The sequence below is a fragment of the Trichomonas vaginalis genome, chromosome V (genome assembly GCF_026262505.1).
Source record: "Trichomonas vaginalis G3 chromosome V, whole genome shotgun sequence".
In the NCBI taxonomy this organism is placed as follows: Eukaryota; Parabasalia; order Trichomonadida; family Trichomonadidae; genus Trichomonas; species Trichomonas vaginalis.
In genome coordinates, this window is record NC_067207.1 from 12,193,049 (window position 1) to 12,214,254 (window position 21,206).

At 34.9% G+C, this 21,206-nt stretch overlaps 12 protein-coding genes and 1 pseudogene across 13 annotated transcripts, besides 3 other annotated features; 8 read left to right on the forward strand and 5 right to left on the reverse strand.

Annotated features, from left to right (window-relative positions):
* Positions 1-115: 115 nt before the first annotated feature.
* TVAGG3_0322120 (uncharacterized protein) lies at positions 116-1,618 on the reverse strand (the record flags this gene model as incomplete). The annotated part of the gene is made up of 1 exon (XM_001299724.1): positions 284-1,594. The coding sequence occupies one exon, from the start codon at positions 1,592-1,594 to the stop codon at positions 284-286; it is 1,311 nt and encodes a 436-aa protein (XP_001299725.1).
* A 570-nt stretch (positions 1,619-2,188) lies between these two features.
* Positions 2,189-4,155, reverse strand: TVAGG3_0322130 (ankyrin repeat domain-containing protein 61 family; the record flags this gene model as incomplete). The annotated part of the gene is made up of 1 exon (XM_001299725.2): positions 2,311-4,155. One exon carries the CDS (start codon positions 4,153-4,155, stop codon positions 2,311-2,313), a length of 1,845 nt encoding a protein of 614 aa, XP_001299726.1.
* A 459-nt stretch (positions 4,156-4,614) lies between these two features.
* On the reverse strand, positions 4,615-6,735 carry TVAGG3_0322140 (bifunctional inhibitor/lipid-transfer protein/seed storage 2s albumin superfamily protein family; the record flags this gene model as incomplete). The annotated part of the gene is made up of 1 exon (XM_001299726.1): positions 4,615-6,735. One exon carries the CDS (start codon positions 6,733-6,735, stop codon positions 4,615-4,617), a length of 2,121 nt encoding a protein of 706 aa, XP_001299727.1.
* A 616-nt stretch (positions 6,736-7,351) lies between these two features.
* Positions 7,352-8,170, forward strand: TVAGG3_0322150 (phage tail repeat-like family; the record flags this gene model as incomplete). The annotated part of the gene is made up of 1 exon (XM_051230197.1): positions 7,352-8,170. One exon carries the CDS (start codon positions 7,352-7,354, stop codon positions 8,168-8,170), a length of 819 nt encoding a protein of 272 aa, XP_051099927.1.
* A 139-nt stretch (positions 8,171-8,309) lies between these two features.
* Positions 8,310-8,672, forward strand: TVAGG3_0322160 (uncharacterized protein; the record flags this gene model as incomplete). Its single annotated transcript, XM_051230198.1, has 1 exon — positions 8,310-8,672. The coding sequence occupies one exon, from the start codon at positions 8,310-8,312 to the stop codon at positions 8,670-8,672; it is 363 nt and encodes a 120-aa protein (XP_051099928.1).
* Positions 8,673-8,690: 18 nt separating this feature from the next.
* Positions 8,691-8,933, forward strand: TVAGG3_0322170 (serine threonine-protein phosphatase family; the record flags this gene model as incomplete). The annotated part of the gene is made up of 1 exon (XM_051230199.1): positions 8,691-8,933. The coding sequence occupies one exon, from the start codon at positions 8,691-8,693 to the stop codon at positions 8,931-8,933; it is 243 nt and encodes an 80-aa protein (XP_051099929.1).
* A 1,414-nt stretch (positions 8,934-10,347) lies between these two features.
* Positions 10,348-15,624: a mobile genetic element.
* Positions 10,911-11,303, forward strand: TVAGG3_0322190 (phage tail repeat-like family; the record flags this gene model as incomplete). Its single annotated transcript, XM_051230200.1, has 1 exon — positions 10,911-11,303. The coding sequence occupies one exon, from the start codon at positions 10,911-10,913 to the stop codon at positions 11,301-11,303; it is 393 nt and encodes a 130-aa protein (XP_051099930.1).
* TVAGG3_0322200 (uncharacterized protein) lies at positions 12,698-12,852 on the forward strand (the record flags this gene model as incomplete). The annotated part of the gene is made up of 1 exon (XM_051230201.1): positions 12,698-12,852. A coding segment is annotated over one exon (155 nt), but the record flags the coding sequence as incomplete, so codon positions are not given.
* Positions 13,496-14,553, forward strand: TVAGG3_0322210 (annotated as a pseudogene). The gene has a single exon. A coding segment is annotated over exon 1 (1,058 nt).
* TVAGG3_0322220 (DNA/RNA polymerases family) lies at positions 14,775-15,519 on the forward strand (the record flags this gene model as incomplete). Its single annotated transcript, XM_051230202.1, has 1 exon — positions 14,775-15,519. A coding segment is annotated over one exon (745 nt), but the record flags the coding sequence as incomplete, so codon positions are not given.
* A 1,780-nt stretch (positions 15,625-17,404) lies between the features above and the next one.
* Positions 17,405-17,689, reverse strand: TVAGG3_0322230 (uncharacterized protein; the record flags this gene model as incomplete). Its single annotated transcript, XM_051230203.1, has 1 exon — positions 17,405-17,689. One exon carries the CDS (start codon positions 17,687-17,689, stop codon positions 17,405-17,407), a length of 285 nt encoding a protein of 94 aa, XP_051099933.1.
* Positions 17,690-18,443: 754 nt separating this feature from the next.
* On the forward strand, positions 18,444-19,052 carry TVAGG3_0322250 (uncharacterized protein; the record flags this gene model as incomplete). Its single annotated transcript, XM_051230204.1, has 1 exon — positions 18,444-19,052. The coding sequence occupies one exon, from the start codon at positions 18,444-18,446 to the stop codon at positions 19,050-19,052; it is 609 nt and encodes a 202-aa protein (XP_051099934.1).
* Positions 18,444-19,052: a mobile genetic element.
* Positions 19,053-19,080: 28 nt separating this feature from the next.
* On the reverse strand, positions 19,081-19,281 carry TVAGG3_0322260 (uncharacterized protein; the record flags this gene model as incomplete). Its single annotated transcript, XM_051230205.1, has 1 exon — positions 19,081-19,281. The coding sequence occupies one exon, from the start codon at positions 19,279-19,281 to the stop codon at positions 19,081-19,083; it is 201 nt and encodes a 66-aa protein (XP_051099935.1).
* Positions 19,282-20,062: 781 nt separating this feature from the next.
* Positions 20,063-20,966: a mobile genetic element.
* The last annotated feature ends 240 nt before the right edge of the window (positions 20,967-21,206 follow it).

Consider the following 21,206-nt stretch of genomic DNA (forward strand, 5'->3'; position numbering starts at 1 on the left):
TAAGAAACCAAAGGCTGTGAGGCACTGATAATATATTTGTGCCTCACAGCCTTTGGTTTCATTTTTATATTATTAATAAAAATAAAAAATAAAAAACTTAATTTTTTATTAAATTGCCACGTAAACCAAAAAGTGACATGTTGTAAACCTTGACCCTTTGACAGGCAAAAAAAATCAATGATTGAAGACTTCATTGTAAAAATAATAATTCAATTTTTTTAGTAAATAAATTTAATATTTTTACTGATATTTTTAAATTAAATTATTAAATTTACTGATATTTTTATGAATTCAATAAGATATCATAAATTTTCTGATACTGAGCATTACGTTCATTCTTATCCGAAAGTTTAGATGTTGATTCAATAGCAACCATCAAAAGAGGACTTTCGAGTTGGTTAATTACGTCTTCAAACTCTTTTCCTGGATGAATCTTTCCAGATGAAACCAAATCACTATAAACAACATTCAGGAAATCACGTAACTCGCCATTTATATGTAATTCAGTTAATTTGGCCGAAAACGGATTTGTCATTGAAGCAACGGAAAGATCATCAGTCTTCTCTGGTACATGATTTTGAGTGGCATTAATGACCGCAAGGCATGATTGTTTATAGTTTTTAAGATGGTTTGAATTTCTGAAGTCAGGTTTAACTTTTTGAATGTCTCTCTTTTGCTTTAGAAGGTCATTGATGAAAAGCAAGGACTCGTAAGGATGATCTTCAACATTTCTTAACAATTTATGTTGTTTCATTATTTCCTGGAAAAGGAGGCCTCCGTTCTTCACTATATCATTCGCTTTGAGGTAAAACTCTTTCTTCTCGAAGATTCTGGAGCGTATGTCATAGAGGGTTCCTGCTTTTGAAATCGCCCTTAAAACAGAAAGAGCAACTAGAGCAGGACGGGATACAAAGTATGGAAGGTATTTGATGTACTCTTGGATAATCTCGGTATTACTCTTGCCTTGATTTTCATAAATTAATTTCGGATAATTTGGAACTTCGATAGTATCGATGGCCGCAATGGTTTCGTAGCATTCAAATTTGATTTGCTTAATTGCGTCGTCAAGAGTTACGGACGAAATGTATGGAGCAGCTTTTGTTATAAAAGCAGCTTGAGGATCATAAATCTGGAAGGAGTCCTTCTTATTCCTGATTCCTGTATTGACATTTATTCCATGCATAATTAATGCAGTATAATCGCGAAGGAAATCATACATAATCGGATGAACTGTGTAAGAAGTGAGAATTGAACTGAGAGCTTCTTTAACTTCATCGTCAGGGTTAATAAGAATAAATCCGCTTTCGAGATTGACATATTGCTTTTCTTCAACGCTAATTCGAAATTGTGCAAGATTTGGAAAATCTCTAAAGCATTGAGCAATCTCTATAATAAAAAGATCGTCAAAACCAATTTGTGTAAATGATCGATCTGTGTGTACTGCAAAATATTTATGAGTTCCTTTTTTATCTTTCATTTCTTGGATTTGGGCATGAACATATTGAATAAACTCAGCCTTATTTTGATTTTCATATACTATCTTATGTACTATTTGTTGGGCTATTGGACATCTGTAAGTTTTAGGATAGTCCATTCCAAAAAATGAAATGAATTTTAGTCAAAAAAATTTTTTTTTGACATCGCTCAAAATTTAGCTTACAACTGCGGGACAAAACCTAGGTGACTCTCAATTTTTGAGAGAGAGCATATGGTAAGTATGGATTCCAGCTAGAAATTCAGTTGTTTTATATTGCCAGATCACTTGTTAAGCAATGTAAACACCTATGGAAATATGTTGTTGCTTTAAATGCTTGTTTTAATATCTAATAGAATCTTATTTTCCAAATTAGCTCAGAAAAACGAAAAACATACATGTGCATCCAACGCACATGATATTTTCTCATAATTGGCGAGCTTACATTAAGATTGCATTACTATTTCAACAGAATTTGATGCAATATCTTCAGAAAGTTTGGATAAAAACGAAATTTCCATGGAAACACGTGGAAGTATTATTTATATATTTGGTTGTTTTATTGTTTAAGCTGAATAAAAAAAAATAATCGTCTGGGACAAAACCTAGGTGAGAAATTCTGACAATATTTGAATGAAACTCATAGAATTAATTCAATTTAATCAATTTTTTTTATTTTGACAAATCCTCATGAAAAATTTTAGGGAGAAAACATTTTACAATAGGTAAATTTGTGGAAAAATATATGACAAATATTAACATTAAAAAGTAATATATACATAATTTAAAAACAAATTAAATGAAGTCAAAAATTCTTAATAATCTTTTTTTTAACATCAGATGTATTTGTCATCATCCTCTTCTTCATCGTCAATATAATATTTCGATGCATCTTGATCATCGTCATCATCTTTTGCATCTGTATAAAAATAAAAATCTTTTGATTTTTCAACTTCATTTTTATCATTATCATCACTATTATCAATCATAATTTCATCATCTTTCACTTCATTATCAAAAACATCTTCTTTTGCTTCATTATCATAATTAGAAGAATGATAATAACTTATATCTTTTTCTTCAGTTTTTGATTCATCTTTTATTTCTTTTTCACTGTCATTTTCACTTGGATGGAACACATATTCAAAAAAAATTGTTGTTTCATCGGATTTCTCTTTAAAATCATTTCTTTCCCTTTCAGCATCAAAAAAATTCGTTGTTTCATTATGTTTTTCTTTAAAATCATTTCTTTCCCTTTCAGCATCAAAAAAATTTGCAGTTTCAGTAGGTTTCTCTTTCTCTTTAATGTTATTATGATTTTGCGGTCTTGGAACACCAAAAATTCTCTCAAGCCAGCCAACTTTTCGAGGTTGTTGTTGTTCTGGTTGTGCTGGTTCTTCTTTGTAGTCATTGAAATCAAAAGTTGATTGGTAAACTAATGAATTACATTCTTCATAATTCGTAACAACTTTTTCTTCTTTTGCACCATTTCGAATGAGTAAATCAACCATTTTAGCATTTCCTTTTGCAATTTGAAGTGGAGAATTTCCTGAATTATTAACTTTATTTACATCAGCACCATTTTTAATAAGAAACTCTGCAACTTCAAAACAATTTGCAGATATCGCTGAATGAAGCGGTGTTTCACCATTTTCATTCATCTCATTAACATTAACACCATTGTTTATAAGTAATTTAACAATTTCAATGTTGTTTTTTGAGGCTGCTTTGTGAATTGAAATTAATTCTAATTCAGATTGCGAAAATACACGAGGAGGTGGATTTTCTAATTGTTTCTTGGCATTTTCTAATTCTTGTTTTAGTTTTTGATTCTCATTTTTCAGATTTTCAAATTCAATTTTAATTTTTTGATTTTCTAATTGAGATTGTTGTAATTTATCTTTAGTATCAATAATATGATTCGTAAGTTCTTTGTTTTCATCATCTTTGCTTCTTAAATCACTTAATATTTTTTCATTAAATTTATTTAAAAAGAAATGAACAAATTCATTGTTCGGATGATAATCATGAGCTATAGAATTATTATGAAGGCAAACAAGCCTGATATCATCTTCATAAGTCAATTTTTCTGTATCAATTTGATTAATTAACACAGAAAACTGCAAATCTTGCTCAATTAAACTTATTATGAACTCTTTCTTCATATCTCCAAGCTTATTTGCTAATAACTCGGCGAAATCAATTCCTATTTTTAAACAAGCATCAATCACCTTTTGTAATCCAAGATCCTGGAAATTCCGAACTGTAAAGTCAATAAATTCATCAATGTTTCCTACTTCTTTGTAATAAATAGCGTTTTCTTTGTAATTTTGAATAGAAAGTGGGTAAAATGATCTATACCATGTGAGTAATGTATTACTTTCCATAGCGACACCAACATTGAAAAGATCATTGATAACATTGTTGAGATTTTGACCTTCAAAATTTCCATCAAAGATTAGTTCGAGAATGTCATATGTACTTTCGTTTTGTATACAACAGTAAAATTCAAATGAATAACGAGTACTATCTTTTTTTACTTGATTGTTGATAGAATTGCTGAAAGCTGAACCAAATACTATGTTTGAATAATAGCGATGATCATTGATAATGATAGTGATTCTTTGGAAACTCGAATTATGGATGATTTGCTTTAGTATCGGATTAAAATCAAAATTCATGTAAAAAATTAAATTTGAAAGAAAATTTTTTATCGTACCGTATTTTGTTTACCATTTCAGAAATCTCAAATATGATATTTTGAAATGTGCTGGTTCAAACACATTTTATTTTCTGCCAAAATTTCTAAGAAAAATTACACTACAAAATTATTAAGATACGCTATTTTTACTCATGTATTTACTGTTTAAAGCTACAATGAAATTAGTTTCCACGACCTCTTGAGTAAAAATATCAGGTAATTATAATCAATTTTCAATTTTTAATATCCATATTTGTTTTCTTCAAAAAAACTATGTGAAGCACAATGGTAACATGCATATAGAATAAATTTATCGTCCTAAATCCATCTTTCAAATAATTAAAAAAATGATAAAGTCTACTCTGACTTTTCCCTTAAAATCAAGTTGATCATTGAAAAAAATAGAAGATATTTATATAACATTTTGTTTAAAACACAATTAATTATTGAAATTAAAATAAGAGACATCATTTTCTTCAAAATCTCTTCTGAATGGATCACTTTCGTCTTCAATTTCAGTGGTGAACAATGGGTTATCATATGAAACAAAGGTTTCATTTGCTGAAATTTGGTTACTAATGACTGTTTCGTTCATTTCTTGAGATGATGGATCTTCAGATTCACTGTTTTCCTTTCTCTTTCTATAAATAACATAAACAACAATCAAAGATATAATTATCAATGCAATAACAATTGAAACAATGATAATTATCAAAATATTGGACTTTCCTTTGGTAGATTTTGCAGCCTTTCCTCCTTCAGCGTTTGTGTTTCCAGTTATTCCTGGTGATGAAGATTCAGATGACAATGAACTGAAAGTTTCTTTAGATGGTTCAGTTGTAATATCTGATAAAGAAGAATCAATAGTTGATGTTTCTTTTGCTGTCACTTCAGGTGTTGCAAAAACAGTAACATCAGGGGAGATATAAGGCGTTTCATTTGGTGTACTTTCAGCAGTTTCAAAAGGAGTTTCAATTACAGTTATGGCTGGTGTAACAAATGGTGTTTCTTTAGCTGTTTCAAATGGTGTATTCTGGTGAGTTTCAAATGGTGTTTCCACTGCTGTGAATTCAGGTGTATTTTCTGCAGTTTCGTATGCAGTAATAAAAGGTGATACAAATGGAGTTTTAATCATTGTAACATCTGGCGTATTTATTACAGTTCTGTATGCAGTTATTTCAGGGAAAATGAATGGCGTTTGGAAAACTGTAATTTCTGGCGTATTTACTGCAGTTTCATGGGCTGTTGAATAAGGTGACATGAAAGGAGTTTCATTCATGGTAACTTCTGGTGTATTTACTACGGTATCAACAGGAGTGAAAGCATTCGTTTCTTTTTCTGTAATAAATGGCGTTTCAAAAGCCGTAATTATTGGAGTTTGGGCTTCTGTATTAGATGGAGTAAATGATGGTGTTTCCAATTCTGTATCAAATGGAGTTACATTTGGTGTCTTGATTGGGGTTTCTATTGCTGTTAGTTCAGGAGAAAGATAAGGCGTTGTGTAAGGCGTTTCAAATGCAGTATTTTTCTCTATGAAGAAAGGTGTTTGAATTGGAGTTATATCAGCTGTATTAAATGGTGTCATCATAACTGTTGAAACTGGAGTTACATGAGGTGTTTGCATTGCAGTTTCAATAAGAGTTGGTTCGAAAGTGCGTGTCATTTCAGGAAGTGGATTAATTGCATGACATTCATCACTTTGGAAATATTGGTAGTTAGGCAAATCAATCGATTCAACATAAATCATTCCTTTGGTTGTCACTGACCAAGATTTGGCTGTTGAGTCAACATAAACGCTTGAAGCCAAATTAATGATAGAATTATCACCTGCAAAATAGCCTTTTGAATTCAAATTATTGTTGATGAAATATGAGTTCATGATGGTCATTTCACCACTGCAATCTTCACAGTAAATCATGGAATAGTCATCTACTTTGTTCTTTCTGAAAGTACAGTACTGAACCAAAAAGTTTTTAGATGTTCGGTAGTTATAAACAATACCATCTGGACTGTAACAGCTTTCAAAATTTGAATATCTAAGGTTAACAATTGAGTCACACTGGACATACAAAACTCCATAACTCCAGTATGTTGTAGTCCTTGAATATGTCGCACTACATGCTGACACATTCATGTGCTCAATATTTGGACCTTCATTAAGGAATAATTCTGTTTGACATAAAGATGTTGAGTCGGAACATGATATGTAACTAAATTGAGGTTGATATTCCATTTGAACGTAAAATAGTCCAGCTTTATCATCAGTGCTTGCATTGTAAATGCAAACTGACCTCAAATAAAGCTGATATTTTCCAGTGAAGCTAAATGCACCACCCTGATTAGCCTGGCAGTTGGAAAATGTTGTGCGATACAAAGAAACTCTCTGGCTATTTGTGCCATCATGTATAAAAAGTGCTGAACTGGAATCATAGTTACCATGATATCTAAATATGCATTCTTCGAAGATATAATTATCTTCACACTTTATACTCATCATCTCCCCTTGAATGCCAGTGTAATCAATCGATTTGGTCAAGCTAATTAGACACAATAAAAACATAATGAATATTAAGGCAAATTATGCAAATTTGCGTCATAATTGTCTATATTGTATCAACTCAAATATCTGCTAAAGGCATTATTCTGCATAATTATTAGATTAAAAATTAATGAAAAACTCTTATTAAATTCTAAATCATAGTGAAACCATTATTTAAAATATGCATAAATAAGACAACAATATACAATTTATCAGTTTCCCACATGTTCGCGTATTTTAATAACCCCATTCAAAATTTAAGAAATTAAAACATGAAACTCTTATATATATGTATTACATGATAACTGTAAAGCAAAAAAAAAAAAAAAAAAAAAAAAAAAAAAAAAGACAGTGGGGCTTCCAGGGGCTGCGCCCCTTCTAGCCCTGAAGATGTTTAGTATAAATGAAGTTCTTATATACGGGTCTTCCAGGAGCTTTTCACAAATTATATATGTTTTCATGTTTTGTCAAGACTTCTTCGTAAAATCAGACAAAAATAATGTTTAGGGTAGAAGGTTAGATATAACCTCTTTTCTAACCTCTTTTCTACCCTCTTGAATTTTCAAGACTTCTTCGTACATGTTTTGTCACTTTTCTGTCACTTTTCAGGAAAAAACATTTTTATTATTATATATAAATGAATTTTACAAAACCTCCGTTACCGTTCTTTGGAAATAAGAGTAAATGTAAAGATATTATATTGAGAGAACTTAAGAAACTACCGAATGGTCTAACATTTGTAGATTTGTTCGGTGGAAGTTTCTATATATCCCATTTGTGCCATACTGTATTTCCTGACTCAAAGATTATATGCAATGACTTCGACAACTATATGAACCGTCTCAAACATATTCCAGACACTAACAAAATATTGAAAGAGTTAAAAGAAAAGATACCTATAGGTAAGATGGAACGTATACCATTAGATAAGAAAAATATTGTGAGAGAGGTTTTGAAAAAAGCAGAATATATAGACTGGGATAGTATATCTGCTAGACTATTATATAGTGGTGCTATAAGAGTTCATGACATTGAAACACTTATGTCAAAAGTTTTATATCTCAACTATACAAATGTTTTCAAAGAGGACATAGAAAAATATATTGAGGGTATAGAGTTTGTGAGATGTCATTGGACAGAGTTGTATGAAAAATATAAAGACAAGGAAAATGTTTTCTTTATAGTGGACCCGCCGTTCTATAACACATGGGATTTTCAATACCAAGTAGACTGGACTTTGAGAGACTCTTTAGAAACTTTAGACGTTTTACATAACCATCCATGCTTTTACTTTACATCCGATAAAAGTGGTTTGGAAAGTGTCATGAGATGGTTAGAGGACATACATGACTATGAGTTTAGATACGATAAGATAGAATATGAGAGAGGTCCTATAAACTGGAGAAAGTGTCACAATAAAGAAATTTTATTGGTAAGTAAATGTGGTTTGAAATAGGACTACTTGTTTTAGGTTTTTTCCATTGTGTCATTTACTTATTTGACGTGGCAGAAAGATATAGAGAATATGAAGATGAACCAATGCCTGCAAATGTTCAGCATATGTACTCGTAAGAGATATTTTTATCTAATATTAAATGGACGCACAGAACTTAGCGAATGCACAGCAACCTGGACAACCAAACCCAGAGAATATTCCAAATGAAGTTAGAATACAAACTGCAATGGCAAACTATGGTCAAGTGCCAACAGATGTACAAATGCAAACTGCCATGTCAAATGACGCTGCGTTAGGTTTGCCACCATGGTATGCAAATATGAGATGGAAAGAGTTTTATACAAACCCTGAAGTGGGATATAAACAACTCTATGCAGATGACGCGAACACAGGAGTTGACCCAGAGTATGTTTTCTACCAGAGGAGAAATAGAATGTATGAGCTCCAGTTAAAGAATGCTATGGAACTCAGAAGGAAACGTAAGAGACTAGGCGGACATTAGATTTTTACATATAGTAAAATGGGTTTCTTTGGAAGAATAGGAAACTTCTTTCGAAATGTTGGAAGAGGTATATGGAATGGAATAAAAACCGTCGGAAGAGGAATTTGGAACGGTGTCAAAAATATTGGTAAAAGAGTAGGTCAGTTCGTTGGTATTATACCTAAAGACCCTGAACCAGAAGAACAAGCTCCTGTTATACAACAGCCTGAACCTGCACCACAGTCTAGTTGGCAACCAAATCCAACACCTCAACCGTATTAAAAAATTATATTTTTACCGTTCGATAGTAGTTGTATATGAAACTAAGTTCTAAGTAAAACGCATGGTATAATGGAATTATTCTTTTTCTTCCATCTGTAGTAAACCATACTTGAAAGTCTGAAATACTTCCACTCGGTGGTTCATATAACTTTGTAGGTTTTTCGTAAAAGTCATTTGCCAAGCATAAGAAGAGTTTTGTGCGCCAGAAAATGAAGCATGAACTATAATAGCAGCTGGGTCGAAAACATCTTTAAATAAATATGGTTCATCTCTTGCATATCGACTGTAAATATTTGCTAAGGAAGTTCGACTTTCTGATTTAACATTCTTTGCAAATAATACCATGACATTGCAGTGAATTCTGTATATATTTGTTCGTCTTTCTTTGGATTGTCTTCGTAGATTTGAAATGACACTTGTGAATTTTGTTTGTCATATACAATTCTCACATAAAGTGTGCTCTCGGTATTTGCATATTCATCAGCATATTTTGCATAACATAATTTATTTTATCTTCTATATTTTTTAACGCAGTCTGTAGAGAAGATGAAAGGTCAACTTGTATTAGCTCAATTTCTTCCCACATTTTTCGTTTCCCTTCAGATATATAATCTATATGAAACCTTACAATAAATGGAAAACTTTTATCTTCTACAGACACAAACTTCATTCTACGAAAGCCAATAGCTTTTGTGACGGATGGGTCTCTTAGCCATCTCAATGGGTAGTCAAAACGATAGCCTTCATGCTTTACGGTCTCTGTCTCAAACTTTTGACCTACGTTAGTAAAAAGTTCATCTAATGGTTAGTTGTAGCAACTCTTGAATTTTTTTTTCTATTGAAAGCATATTTTATCTAGAATAAAAATGTCGAAAGAAACAGCGTCTAGAGAGAAATACAACACAACGACAACTCATTTTGCAAGCTCTAAATAAGAACACAACAAACTTTTCAAACTATTCTAAGATATCTGAGTCATTGAAAGAAGGAAACTTAAAAACTGACGATAAACCCAATGACAGATGAGTTTCTGTTTCAAGACAGTAAGAACCATACTTTTGTATAAATCCAACAAAAAGAACTTTAAACGAGAAACCTATAGATGAACTTCTTTTGAAGGCAGATATTGACAACAAAGCTGACAAAGAGTATGTCATTGAAAAAGTTCAAGAAGAACATGACAGAGCAGATGCAACATATGCAACGAAAGAACATACTCATCCTGAACTAGCAGACAAAACATATGTTGACAATAAAATGTCAAGTGAAGTGACAAGAGCTGACAAAGAATATTCTAAAAAGACTCATACACATACCATTGCAAATATTACAAACTTACAAGAAACCTTAAACAGGAAAAGTGACGTTGGACATACACATTCTATATCTGAAATAACAGACTTAAACGTTAGCCTTGAAAAGAAAGCTGACAAAACATATGTCAACAGTGAGTTAGAGGAGAAAGTAGATAAGGGACTTATGGCTAGTGTGTTAGTGAAGAAGGCAGATAAGGAATATGTGGATGAAAAAGATGAAGAAATTAAAAAAATGGTTGAATGGTACCATGAACGGACATCGAAGATTTTAGAAGGTAAAGCCAATACAGGGTGGGTTTCAGGATGTTTAGACCTTAAAGCCGACAAAGAAACTGTAGATATGTTGGCACAAACGGTTTCAAGTCATACCAGAGGTTTAATGGAAGATGGACAACAGTTGAAAGAGCTTGAGAAAGGTGTTACAGAGTTAAGGAATACAAAAGCAGACTCGACATGGATAAAAGGATATGTAGATGCAACAAAAGAACGTATTTTCGCATGGACAGAAGGAACATACCCACAAAAATATCATAGACATAGCATCTCTGACGTAAATGAACTTGAAGAAAAGTTATATAAAAAAGCAGACAAAACAGAGCTTCAAACATTAAAGACAGAAATACTTCAAACAGTATATCCTATAGGTTCTATTTATACGTCAATGAACTCTACCAGACCAGAAGTAGTACTTGGTTTTGGAACTTGGACTCAAATAGTCGACAGGTTTTTGTATTGTGCAAACTCTTCAAAGGAAACAGGTGGAAGTAAAACGATTTCAGGTGAAAACCTACCTGCACACAGTCACTACATAGATTTAAGTACATCTCAAGCAGGTTGGCATAAGCATAGATATTGGGATTGGTCAGGAATGACAAAAGGTAAAGGATATGATGTTAAAGACAACGTTAAGTTTGCTATAAATTGTTACTGGAGTGACACTCAGGGAGATGGAAACCATACACATCGCGTTTCAGGATATACGCAAACAACGGGACAAAGTAAAGACTACATGCCACCTTACATGACAGTTTACGCATGGTATAGAATTGCTTAGTCGTCATTTTCAACTTCTTTAGCATATTCGTCAGGAGTTGTCTTATATTTGTTAGGAACTGTCTTTGAAAGTATACCACCTTGAACTTTGACAAGTTTGAAACGAGGTCTGACAATAGTAGTTTTATCTTCTGCTTGCAGTCTGTACATTTTGCCATGTTTGCCTAAAACTTCATAATATTCTCTTGTATACTTTCTTCTATTTTTACGAACACGAACGTGAGTACCTGTCGAGTTCCCATTGTTGTCATAGTCAATAGTATTTTCATATGGGTCGCGTTTAGGTATTTCTATTTTTACTTTGTCACCTTTCTTAAGTTTGAAGCCTGGCATTCTTTCTTGTTTGTCTCTTTTGACTAAACTATTAAATATATAGTCTTTCTCTAAGTCAGGGTTGTTTTTCATTTCTTCGGGGAGTGGTTTCCCAAACCTTTTTGTTTACGGCTATTGTAAATATTTAAAACTTGTCTCATCTTTGCCATGGAGAAGTGTCTGTATTTGTCGTCATATGACATTTCATCTACCTCACCACCTTGTGGTTGATTTAAGTCTCTTAAGATTTTTATACAACTGTCAATGACACCAAGAGCAGAATGGTTTTGGTCGACAATGAAATATTGGTTTACATTTTTTGAACGCAGATAGTTTTTAATATCGTCTGATTTGAAAGAAACTTTCACAGTCAGATGTCAGTTTTGTTGGATGGTATTTGTCAACGAATATTGTCAAAGCAGTTTTCACATCTAAAATGTTTTTGGACCATAATGGTATGGCTTCACAGTATCTTGTGTTTTGACCAACAAATATTAGCCAGTATGGTGGTCCGTCTTCTCTATACCTCGGAATGTTTTCCAAGATATCCATAAACCAAGCATTTGGTGTTGAACTAAAGATTTTTATCATGAGTGCTTTCTTTGTCGCTTTAGAAACATAGGGGTCCTTGTTTGGATTCGTCATTTTTTACCCTATAAGAAATGGGTTTATTTGGCGCATTAGCAGGAGTTGCATCCAGATTTTTACCCGCAGTGGGAACAATAGCTAGAGGTGCATTTGGAATTGGAAGGAAGATTTTGAGTACATTAGGTATACTGAAAGAGAAAGCACAACCTATTATACAAACTGTACAGAAAGGTTGGGAGGTAGCACGAGATGCAGCAAATCTTATTCCAAATCCTGAAACAAGAGGAAAAGTTCAAGGATGGATGGACAATGTAGGAAGAGAAGCAGGAAACTACTATAACAAAGCAAATGACTACTATAACCAAGCAGGGCACTATATGGACCAAGGTGAAAGATTCTTTAACAGAGGATATAACCATGCACAACAATGGGTAAACAACAACCAACCTCAACCGCCTCAAACTTGGGGAATGTAAAATTTTTTACTGAGATGAAATGAACAATACAGCATTGAGACAAATGGGCTCAAGATGGATTTGTCGGCTTCCAGCAGTTACACAACCACGTGTTTGTCAAGTCCTCCCTATACCTCAGGAAGTTTTAGACCGACTTAAAAACCTAAACAACCAGTTGAAAACAAACCAAACTAAAATTTTTTACTGAGATGAAATGACGGAAGAAGTTGAAACGGTAGATTTGACACCACAAACAAAAAGTTCAGAACCATTGTCAAAACCTGTCAAAGAACTTACAGATGAAGAGAAAAATTCAATAATAGAAAGTGCCAGGTCTGGAAATACAAACCCTAACTATAAAGTCACTTTTCATAGAAATGGAACGGCTAGTATCTCAAAAAAGAAACAGACTCTCACAAATAAAATATTGAAGTCTGAAGGAGCTTTCGAGACAACAGATGGAAAAGTTTACTTCACTGACCAACAGTTCATTATAGAACATCTCATTGACTTAGAGTCGAAATATTCTAAACTTTACAACAAACACAAAAAGTTGAAAGGAAAACAAAAACAAATGGCATATGATATTTATGAAGATGTTGACGACACAACTACCTGCAAGTGAGGTAAAGTCAGAGGAACCGAAAAGTGACGAAAAACCGATAGAAGAAGAACCAAAAACTGAAGATAAACCAAAACCAAAGTTAGTTTCCAAACTAAACCAAGTCAACCTTCATTAGCTGGTATGGGTTGGCGTCAAAGACTTATGGCAGCAGGCGGTTATGTAAAGTAAAGAAAAAAATATTTTTTTATTTTTATAAAAATGCCCCCATATAGAATGGATAGAAAATCTGCTAGAATAAAAGCAGAGTTAGAAAGATATGGTTGGAAAGTTTCAAAGAAGTTTAAATATAGGAAGGGAAGACCCATAAAAGTCTATGACAAATTGTCTGGTCTTCGCTATGAAATGGACTTGGAAACAGCACGCGCAAATTATCCAAACAGACTAGAGAGGTTAGAAGAAGAACGTCTTATGGACATGCCTTTCGATGTTAGTGAGCCTCAAGTTGAAGGACACGACGGCTTTGCCAGATTCTACTGGAAACATGACGAACAATTGCATCCTTTGAGAAGGAAAAAAGGAAAAGGTGAAGACAAACATGCTCCCATGGAAAGAACAAGATATGCATATGAAAAGTATCGTGAAGTTAGAAGTCAAATTACATCTGGTCGAACCTTTACAGTAAACTTTGACGAAGGAAAGAACAAAGAAGGCTTCATGGGTACTTGCTGCATACAAGACGGAAATAAGAAAGGATACAATCTCAGATACCATAACAGATTTGGACGGTCACATTTACTATGCACATGGCAATGTCACAACAGCCGCACAACTTCTTGACGCTTTCAAGACTACAAAGAGAGAACAAATGGTTGACTCCGACTCAGACATTTTGAATGCAATTGAAGGAATTGCAAGTGTAAGTTTGAATGGTACCAACCTAACCCTCAAGCAGTCAGACAACATGCTGGATACTTCCCGTTCATAAATAAGTCTGACATTGACTTGACAAGGTATGGAATTTACAATTCAATTGAAACAATTGTCAATGAACCTTGTATTCTTACATGTCTCAGGAACTCTGGTCTTGTTACAGATGAGAAGATGAAGTATCTTGAGTCATGTGTGAAGACAAGGTACATTCTCAGAGGTCAATTGGCAAAAATTGCACCGTTGGCAAATGTCAATATCCGAGTCAACATACCTACAGCTAAAGGTTCTTCACATGACGACTATGTTGTTGACAAAGACTTACCATGGTTGAAGATTGTAATTGTCCACAACCACTTCATGTTGAACGAAAGTCTTACAAACCCATTGTTCGGAAAAGGCAAGTGCAACATTGTCAGAGCTGTAAACATTCTTTTCGAGAAAGGTTTGTTGGAACCAATTCCAGATGACAAGCTGACAGAAACTTTTGTACCAAAAGACGAAACAAACTTTTCATTGTTAGCAAGACCAAAAGTTGTTCCAGACAAAGTTCTAGCACAAAAGAAGTACACTTCCAAAAGGAGTTGGATTGTTCGGATACCAACCTGAACCAGAAGAACTTCCAATGAGGTTGCAAGAACTTCAAGATGCTATAAACAAACTTCCATTGAGACATCCAATTGACGTCAAATTGTATTGGAGAGCATCTGAGTTAGGTCAGAAGGTTTTATATGAAACAGGTTGCTTCGACGATGTTTATGAGATAACAGGAGAAGTTTCTCAGAAGATAAGAGACTCACTTGAATTTCCACGAACTGGACCCATTGGTTGCGACAAGTTCGACTCAGATGAAAAGATATACTATGTCGACCTTAACGCTGCGTACATGAGGTTCGTCCAATATATCCCGACTGGAATTCCAAACGAAGATGGTGAGTTCCCAGGAAGGAACTATACAGTTGGAAAAGTCATACAACAACTGTATGATATTAGGAAAGCTTCAAACCCCAAACTTGCAATGACACTCAAATTGCTTATGAATTCGACATGGGGATATTCCATTAAGAAACCTCAAGAGATGAAGAGTAAACATTATGAGAAGGTCGACAACTTTGTTGAAAGGTTTTCTCCTTTTGTTTTGAAGTACGAATTCACTCAAGGTCAAAGTGGCTTAGTAACCACATTAAAACCTATTGTCGAACATTGGTCTTACCCTCAGTTCGCAAAGGCAGTCCTTGACAACTACAACAAATTCTTCTCCGAAGTCAAATCCAAAGTGAAGGTTTACTATGAGAACATTGACGCACTCATGACGAACGAAGAAGGCTATAACAAACTCATTGAAATGGGAATGGTCGGTGAAAAGATGGGTCAATTCAAATTGGACAAAATTTTCACCGAAGTTCATGTCCTCTCCAAGCGTAAGTACTGGGGCATTAAAGAAGAAAATAAAACATTGCATGAAATAAAAAATTTTTATTCGAATTTGAATCGGACAGGTCGAGTTACACCATTCTTGGTCTCAAACTCATATATAACCTGTTTGTTTGTATTTTCGTCGACTATGGCACGAGACACGAACATTGACCAAACGGACAAAAAGTGTCATTTCAGATGGTCCGCAGCCAATCGCATTCGAGCACTTCGAAGAAGCCTTACGTTCCAAGGGAGAGGGTGTCTGGTGCAAGGCAGAGGTCATGAGACTCTACGAGCAGTACATCCTCAATGCCTGGGAGGACAAATCGTCCTTGGATTGGCAATTCTACCAACTCCTCTGGGACGACCTCCTACGCAACTGGGATGACGAAAGAGTCCAATTCAGAGGTCAGGAACTACTTGTCCAAATTACCTTAATTTAAGCTTACGCAACTAAACACCTAAATTTACTCGGGGTTTCCCCCTAAAATAAAATTTTTTTACTCTTAGAACCACTCGAGGTTCTCCTTACGGTTGTTGAGCTTGTCACCGTCAATGTGTCTGACCTCGTCTTCTTGTTGGATTTGGAACCCATTGAATTGCGACAAGCTTGCCCATGGAAATTGAACCGTAATTCCGAAGGGTAAGGTTCAAGTGTCCCAAGTTGTTGAGGACTGGGGTAAGAACCTTGCCGTCTCCTTGTTGCGGATTTGGTATGGGTAGGGTTGGGAAATTTCGTAAGTGTCATCGGCAACAAGGGTTGCCCAAACTTCCTCTTCTTCGTGTTTCTCTTCTTCCTCTTCTTCCTCTTCCTCTTCTTCGTGTTTCTCTTCTTCCTCGACAATTCCTTCTTCAATTCTGTGTTCACGAAGTACGGTGTTGGAGTTCTGTCCTTTCCGAGTACCTTCCAGATGGCGTCTATCTCTTCGAAGAAACGGTAGATGAGTCTGGCAAGGTCTCGGTTCTCTCTCGCGTAAATGCGCAAGGTTTCCGTCAAATCATTCAGGATTTCTCATTGGAAGCTTGGTTCATGAGGAATCGGCTTTAGCTTCATCTCTTCCATAAGACTACTTTGGAGAGTCTTAACGGTGTTTGTCAGATGAGCTTTCAAATTCAAAATTTGAATTTGAACTGGGCGCTTGTCTGGCAACATTGAAAGGACATCTGCCATTGTGTTCGGCTTCGGTGCTTGTTCGGACATCGAAAAAATGAAGTGGTTTGAGAATGACGGTTTTACTTCAAAAAGCTTGTTATGACGGTTAAGTCATACAACAAGTTTAAAATAATATCTTGTTCTTCTTCTGAACGTTTGTTGTCTCTTCCGATAAAAGTTTCGAACATGAGAACCAAAAAACGTTTTTTGAGATTGCGGAAGAGTTCAGGCAAACGTTCATATTCTGGATATGTTGGGAGCAGTTCAAAACATCTGAGCTGACTTTCGGACAAAATTGGGACAATGTCAGAAAATTCATCTTTGGTCGGACTGCTTGAAGGTAAGTCCCTTACATGTAAGTAGCTCTGGTAAAGTCTTCTCATTTCTGCTAACTTTTGGAGTATAGCTTCGTAGTTTAGAAGTTTTAATTTTAATTGTCTTATTCCACTCTTTACTTCTAAACGGTAACTATCCATGAGGTCAAGAGTAGCTTTGGTAGCTTTAAGTGGAGCTATCTGTTCCTTGACTTGTGCAATTTTGGTTGCAATTGTGGTTTGAGCTCCTTCAAGTTCGCCGTCTATGTCGTTCTCAACACCTTCAACCATGCTTGAAACTCTTCATCGGTCCATTGAGATTGGTGTGGGACGAATTTAACTTGCTTCATTCAAAAAATGAAAAAAATGTTTTTACTCAAAGCGTGCCATGTATATGGCTATAAGAAACTTACCAGAAGGCTTCTTCTTCACATGAGTCTTTGGCAACTTGAGTGTTGGTGTTGGAGTTGGGTCTGGAATTTCAATTCTCTCTCGAGCGCAACAACAGATGTCAGAATAACATTCCCCACTGTCTTTCTTGCCACCATAAATTGTGTATTGACCGAACTTGCATTTGCAGGAAGACCGGTCAATACAAGGTTCACAGTTGAAATAGTTGTACACAAACCTGTTGAGTACGAGTGTGAGTAAAAACATAAAAAAAAGTGAAGTTAAAATGAGATGTTTACTGAACTGGCTGAAGAATTGGTTGGATGTCGCCTTCTGAGGTTATGAAGAACGGCTGTCCAGAGTAGTGAAGTAGTGCTCTGAGAATTTGTGTAATTCGTGGAATTGGGCTCTCACGATATGGAAGTAGTATCCAAGGACGTTTCATGAAGAACTTCAAGAGGGCTTCTTTCTTCACATCCTTAATATCATCGAATGCAGTGCCTTCTGGAACTTGAATTGCAACACCTGTTTCAATTTCCAACTTTAAGACACTATTCTTGGACAACCAGAAGCCAATGGACTTGCTTGGTTTGCACTTGCTGAGATATTCCTTCACGGTTTCATTTACCTCAATTAGATAAATTGCTTCGTCTAAGGGGTCAAGCTCCATACTGAGTCAGTACAATATTGTACTTTTTCAAGACAATGTTGTACTTTTTCAAGACAATGTTGTACTTTTTCAAGACAATATTGTACTTTTTCAGAACAATGTTGTACTTTTTCAGAACAATGTTGTATAAATTCAGTACAATGTCTCTCAAATTTGAGTACAGCTGTACTTTTTCAGAACAAGTCTTGAACTTTTTCAGAACAATGTTGTACTTTTTCAAGACAATGTTGTACTTTTTCAAGACAATGTTGTACTTTTTCAAGACAATGTTGTACTTTTTCAAGACAATGTTGTACTTTTTCAAGACAATATTATATTGTTTCAGAACAAAGACGGTTAAGACACAAACGAATGTCCGACGTCCCACCTACTGAACCCGTTCCACAGCCAGAGGAACAGCATGCTCCAGCACCACAACAGTCTCCTCAGCAACCTCAGTTCCAACAAGGACCTCCGAATTACTACCAATTTCCACCTCAAGGTTACTACCCACCACAAGGCTTTCCAAACTACCCACCACAAGGCTTTCCAAACTACCCTCCTCAACCCATGCCTTACTTCCCTAACCCTTGGATGTTCATGTCAAACCCTCCACCCCAATTCCAATCTCAATCCCAATCGAAGAGAGACCAAGAGTTCGAAGAAGGTCTGAACCGTTTACGCAAAGAGTATGCCACAGCCCCTATGGAAGATGACAGGCTTTCAGTCTCTTCCCTAAGGTCGACCAATTCGACTCGTACCACAGATTCGGTTCGTGACCGTGAAGACTACCTCAAGCAGTCTGAGAGACTCTTCATCTTACAGCCATTTACAGTTGGAGCTCTCAAGAACATGCGCAATTACGAAGGTCAGACACCAGCTGGAGACCGCAAAACAGACGTACTCGCAAGAGCAGTCCAACTGGTCAAGACAAAGACTGAGATAGTCGACTTCATTCTTGCAGCTTGCCCATACAAGTAAAAAAATAAACAATTACGAGTTAAACTTTTTACTCTTTCTTTTCTGAGTTGTTTAGAGCTGGTTTCTCTTGTAGAAACCTTTCGTACTCTTCCATGGTCATGTAATTGCGAATTTGGTACGCAATTCCAGGTTCGTTGTTTTTGAACCTTACGTATGTAACGCTTCCATCCTCCTCAGGGAAGTAAGCTGCTAACATCTGACCAAGTTTTCTCGGTGACTCGGAGCTCATAAAAATGTCACTTTTTAAACGTTAAGTTTTTAGTCTTATTTTACCCTTTGTTTACCCTTTGTTTGTCAAGGTAGTATTGGAGTGCAATTTCTCCAAATTCTCTGTGTCGGAGTTCTTCAGCATTTTCCAAGGTGTACCTGGAGAACTCAAAGAAGTTGTCAAGAAATACTGCCATGCTGCTCTTCTGAGTTCGTCGGTATTTTGGAAGTGTTGCACCTTCGAGTCTTCGGACATGAAAAAATGACACTTTTTCTATTAAACCGTTTTGGCATTTCTCATGAGTGAGTATAGTTCTGCCGAACCATTGGAAGAGAAGAAGTACCTTGCTGGCAAAAGACAAAAATAGTTGCCTTAGTTGTCATTGCAATTGTACTCGTAATTGAATTCATTGTACTTCTCTTCACGTACATAAAACTCAAGGACGGCATATGCTTTAAGAAGCTACCATCTTACTAAGACTAAACACTTAGATTTTTCAAGCTTGACTTTTTACAATTTGAATTTTACACAAAAATATATTTTAGGGTAGATGGGTATATCTAACCTGTTTTCTAACCTCTTTTCTACCCTCATGAATTTTCATGATTCTTCGTAAATGTTTTGTCATGACTTCTTCGTAATGAGTGTAAAGGACCAAAAATATATTTTAGGGTAGATGGGTATATCTAACCTGTTTTTCTAACCTCTTTTCTACCTCTTGAATTTGTCATGAGTTTTCCCGAAATAAAAAATAAAGTTGGTTTTTTTAAAAAAATATTTTTTATTTTTATTGTAAGAACATGTTAGCAACAACAGCACCAAACTCGTTAGTCATGAACCCAACTTCAATGTTAGTAGAGATGAAAAGCTTCATTCCTTCTTCATATACTTTCGAAGAAATCCAGAAGATAAAGCAAGAACTTTTAACAAGTAATTTAGACTGTAGTGCGAAAGATGAAACAAATGAACAGTATCTTTATGAAATGCAGGATATTATTGACCATTTACCAAATTCCTGAAATCCAACAACAAAAACTCACTATTCCAGAATTCGATGAAATAGAAGTCAAAGCAACTGACTCAGTAGAAATAAAGAAGTTCATACGAAAGGTTAACTATGAGTTTCTTGGATTTCATTGCAACCACAAAGTCATGGACAAAGATTGCGATATGGTATATAAGAACATCTCTGACATATACAAATCTGGGGAGTTTAAGACCTACGACAACTTTGTTTCGTTAGTTGCAAAATGTGTATGGCAGATAAGAGATAAAGATAGAAGAGGTAAAGTATGGAATGAACAGATAAAACCCGCAACTTTTGAGTTAAAGAAAACCATTGACGCCTTAGTCATACTAGCAGGTAAGATTTCAATGTACAATGCTAAAATGAACCCACAATGTTCAAAATGTAAAGCAGCAATGAGGAAATATAACTACTCCGTCAAAGAGATAGAAAGAATGAGAAACGACTATGCTGACTTAAAGAAAGAAGCAGAAAAGCCAGCAGAAAATAAAATGGACATGTTAGAATTTCTGAACAAAAACTATCCAACTGCTGACGATTTCCTTCTATCTGACGTCAAGAAGAAATATAAAGAGACTTTCGGTATCGTTAAAACTTTTGACATACTGACAGAAGAAATAGAAGCTACGAAATTGTTTAGAATTTCACGAATTCACAATGTTTACCATGTGAAACGTTTATAAAATAACTGGGGTAGAAAACGGGGTAGAAAAGAGGTATATCTAACCTTCTACCTAAAATATATTTTATTGAATTCTGAGTAAAATTCTGAGTAAAATGACATATGGAACACGTACTTTTTCAGTAAGACATATGGGGTAGAAATGAGGTTAGAAATCGGGTTAGATATACCCATCTACCCTAAAAATATATTTTTATTGAATTCAGCACAAAACTCTTTATTTTTCAAGCTTGACTT